The sequence below is a fragment of the Molossus molossus genome, unplaced genomic scaffold, assembly GCF_014108415.1.
Source record: "Molossus molossus isolate mMolMol1 unplaced genomic scaffold, mMolMol1.p scaffold_m16_p_10, whole genome shotgun sequence".
NCBI classification, from domain to species: domain Eukaryota; kingdom Metazoa; phylum Chordata; class Mammalia; order Chiroptera; family Molossidae; genus Molossus; species Molossus molossus.
The window spans coordinates 75,955,617-75,959,837 of record NW_023425345.1 but is presented as its reverse complement, the minus strand read 5'-3'; the positions used below and the strand labels follow the sequence as shown (position 1 = coordinate 75,959,837).

General features: G+C 34.6%; 1 protein-coding gene across 1 annotated transcript; it reads left to right on the top strand.

Annotated features, from left to right (window-relative positions):
• Window positions 1–901: 901 nt before the first annotated feature.
• LOC118624065 (olfactory receptor 6C74) lies at window positions 902–1,987 on the top strand. Its single transcript, XM_036252008.1, has one exon. It carries the CDS (start codon window positions 983–985, stop codon window positions 1,919–1,921), a length of 939 nt encoding a protein of 312 aa, XP_036107901.1. The 5' UTR covers window positions 902–982; the 3' UTR covers window positions 1,922–1,987.
• The last annotated feature ends 2,234 nt before the right edge of the window (window positions 1,988–4,221 follow it).

Below are 4,221 nucleotides of genomic sequence, written 5' to 3'. Positions count from 1 at the left end.
ATGTTGTCAAATAGTTTGTAATATTTATTTATTTAGGATTTTGTATTTTAAAGTTAGGCTAGACAGTACCTATCTATGAATTTACTTCTGACTTTACACTCTGGCACTCAACATAACACATCATTGTTGATTGACGCTTTCCTATGTTTTTCACCTTTAAAAATATAGTAACCATGGATTTCAAAAATCTCACTGATTATGACTTTTACTTATATGGCCAGAATATTCACACTTTTAGAAAAATAATTCATTGAAGGAAAGAGATGTTTAGGTCAAATTTATGTTAATTTTAAGAGGCAGAGATTCATTAGCTGCAATTTGACTTACAGAATTACAAATTTTACTGCAGAGAGTAATAAACACAGAGAAGAAAAAAAAAGATGTTTGGCAAAGAAGAATGAGTCTTATTTCTCTGTATAATGATGATGATGATGAAACTTGACTTCCTGCAAAGCAACTGGCTTTTCCAAAGATGTCTTGAGGTTCTATGTAGCTTTAAGATCTATGACCCAAGGAGATAGTTTTATACTTTATATTTTTATCAATAAAAACATGAATGATTTTTTTAATAAAAATGAAAAATGAATGGGTCACAGCTTGGTGTAAAATAATTTAATGTAAACTAAATGGATTATGGAAAATGGCAAGTACAGAAGATAATAGTTAAAATATTATAGTGCTTTGTTCTTTGCATTTACTTTTATATGATATTATCAATGTAATATGTTATCTTTTTTAAATGCCCAGATTTACCACCCTTTAGAAAAGAAAATAGAATTTCATTTGGTTAATAACATTTACAATAAAAAAGTATATGAGTGAATTTTATAGGCTGTTACTGCTAACTAGCAGAATAGAGGAGGAGATTGACTATGGAAAGCAATGTGTTTATGAAGGATCTTAAGCAAATAGTTATCTCATGCAGCCTTTTCCCTTTAATTTTCATTTCTTCCTTTTTTTCTTTTTAAAATAGAAGTTAGCTATGAAAAACCACACAACAGTGACAGCCTTTATTCTTCTTGGACTGACTGATGATCCACAATTACAGGTTGTCATTTTTCTTCTCCTTTTTTTCACCTACATGTTGAGCGTCACTGGGAACCTAACAATCATCACTCTCACCCTACTGGATTCACACCTAAAGACGCCCATGTACTTCTTCCTCCGAAACTTCTCATTTTTAGAAATCTCATTCACGACTGTCTGTATTCCCAAATTTCTTGTCAGTATGGTGACAGGTGATAAGTCCATTTCTTATAACAACTGTGCAGCACAGCTGTTTTTCACTATTCTCTTGGGTGCAACCGAATTTTTTCTTCTGGCTGCCATGTCCTATGACCGCTATGTGGCTATCTGCAAACCCCTGCATTACACCACTATCATGAGCGTCAGAGCCTGCAACTTGTTGGTCTTTGCTTCATGGTTGGCTGGTTTCATAATAATTTTCCCACCACTTCTTATAGGTCTCCAGCTAGATTTCTGTGCAGCCAACACTGTAGATCATTTCTTCTGTGATGTTTCTCCTATATTGCAGCTCTCTTGCACAGATACAGATGTAATAGAATTAATGATGCTTCTCTCAGCCATTTTGACGCTCCTGGTTACACTAGTGTTAGTGATTCTCTCCTACACAAACATCATCAGGACTATTCTGAGGATACCTTCTTCTCAACAGAGAAAGAAAGCCTTTTCTACGTGTTCTTCTCACATGGTGGTTGTGTCCATTTCTTATGGCAGCTGCATCTTCATGTATGTGAAACCCTCTGCAAAAGAGAGAGTGTCTTTAAATAAAGGGATAGCTCTGCTCAGTACTTCTGTTGCCCCCATGTTGAATCCTTTCATTTACACACTGAGAAACAAACAAGTGAAAGATGCTTTTAAGCACATGATCAAAAAGATAGAAATTTTCTCAATGAAGTAAATCATTTGAATGATATTACTGAGGTTATGAATAAAATAAAACAATAAGGGTGTGTCACAGAGTTCTTTAATGTTTGTATTCAAACTATCACTTATCTTTTGACTAATAATTAGCATTGTGGCCTGTCTAACCTCCAAATTCTAACTTTCACTGCTGGATTTCTTCCTCATGCTGAGAGCACCATATAAAAGATATTTCTTGTTTATATTTTAATTCATTTGCCATTTTATTTTGTGTCTCTAGATTTCCTTTCAAAAGTCTTTCACAGAGAGATAAATTGAAACTTAATTTTTTCTATGTTTCTTTTCACTGTTCTGGAATTTGGAGCTCCAATTAGGCATACAGTCTATGTAGAATTTAATATATTACCTAGATTTGATCAGCTAATTTGTGTTGTGTTTTTTTTTTTTTATTGGTAGATTCTGAATTTGAAGTCTGATTTCTTAGTGTGCTTAATAGAACCAGAAGCAAATTAACATAATAGCCTTTTTTAAATTATACATTTTGATACTTTCAAAAGTTTAACTAAGCTCAGATTATAGATGCCAGAGTGGTAAAGGCACTACTGACCTTGCAGTTATTAGATAGAGCACATTGCTAACATTTATTGATTGCTTACAATGTAAAATGTATTAGCTCCCATCTACAAAACTGTATGACAGGTATCATCATGCTCATTTATTAATAAACATCTAAGGTATATTTAGAGCCTAAGTAACTTAACTGATGACAAAGAAAGGAAAGAAGAAAGAAAGAAAGAAAGAAAGAAAGAAAGAAAGAAAGAAAGAAAGAAAGAAAGAAAGAAAGAGAGAGAGAGGAAGGAAGGAAGGAAGGAAGGAAGGAAGGAAGGAAGGAAGGAAGGAAGGAAGGAAGGAAGGAAGGAAGGAAGGAAGTTGGAAGGAAGGAAGGAAGGAAGGAAGGAAGGAAGGAAGGAAGGAAGGAAGGAAGGAAGGAAGGAAGCCCTTATTGACAAAACACAGTTCCTTGATTTCCATGCATCTTTTGTATTTTGTTAAAATGAAGTGGAAATCCTTCTATCCATATGTCACTTAGGAGACAAATGAACAGTGAGATCTTTGTAGAGCATTCCATTAAGTTTAAGAAATACCTTAGATAAAAGCAGGCCTTGTGAGATCTAGTACAATACTTTATTTTTCAAATTAAGTAATTTGAGCATTAAAGATTAGATATAATGACTGATCGCATACAAAATAAAATATTTTGACCTTTTTCTTTTAAATTGTGTTATACCTCAGTGTAACCAGAATAAAATATTTTCCCAACTGTTATAAATTTCCTTGATAAATATTTATCTTCACATTGTTTCTATGCAATGTCAATAGTGACTTTATGAATAATTTGTGACTTGTAGGAGTATCGCTTTTTTAACTTATCAAAATGTTACATGAATTAGCCCTGGCCAATTTGGCTCAGCGGTTAGAGCGTCAGCCTACGGTCCGGAGAGACCCGGGTTCGGTTCCCGCTAAGGGCACGTACTTTGGTTGCAGTTTGTCCCCGGCCCTGGTTGGTCGTGCGGGTGGCAGCCACTCGATGTGTCCCTTCATGTCTATGTTTCTCTCTCTCTCTCCCTTCCTCTCTCTCCCTCCCTCTCTATCTGTACAAAAAATGGAAAAATATCCTCGGGTGAGGATAAAAAAAAAAAAATGTTACATGAATTATGCCAATACATTTAAAAGGAATATATCACTTTGTTAGACTTCCAGGATAGCAAATTTAATATAAACTTTATGAGTATTACTGAAATTGTTTAAAACCCATATATCTGACCTTGCAACCTCCCTCCCTTCTAACAGCTGTCAATTTGTCCTGACATTACAATATATAGGTGATGTATTATAGAATGGTACACCAGAAACGTATATAATTTTATTAACCAATGTCACCCCAATAAATTCCACAAAAAATAAAGAGAAAAAACTATACAGCCCTGGCCAGTTTGGCTCAGCAGTTAGAGCATCAGCCTGTGGACCAGAGAGTCCCGGGTTCCCTTCCTGCTAAGGGCATGTACCTCAGTTGCAGTTTGTCCCCAGCCCTGGTTGGGGTCATGTGGGTGGCAACTAGTCAATGTGTCTCTCTCACATCGATGTTTCTCTCTCCCCCCCCACCTCCTGCTCTATTCAAAGATAAATGCAAAATAAAAAAATACTATACATCTAAATAAATATTAAATAGGGCATTTAGAAGAAATGGACAAAATTCAAATATACATTTGTAATAAGAACAATGTTTGTATAAATGGTTTCTATAAAACCATAATACTTTAATAGTGCTTAATTTGA

What these genes read in the sequence shown, in the direction of transcription:
- LOC118624065 (XM_036252008.1), top strand. Translation starts at nt 983, where the DNA reads ATGAAAAACCACACAACAGTGACAGCCTTTATTCTTCTTGGACTGACT.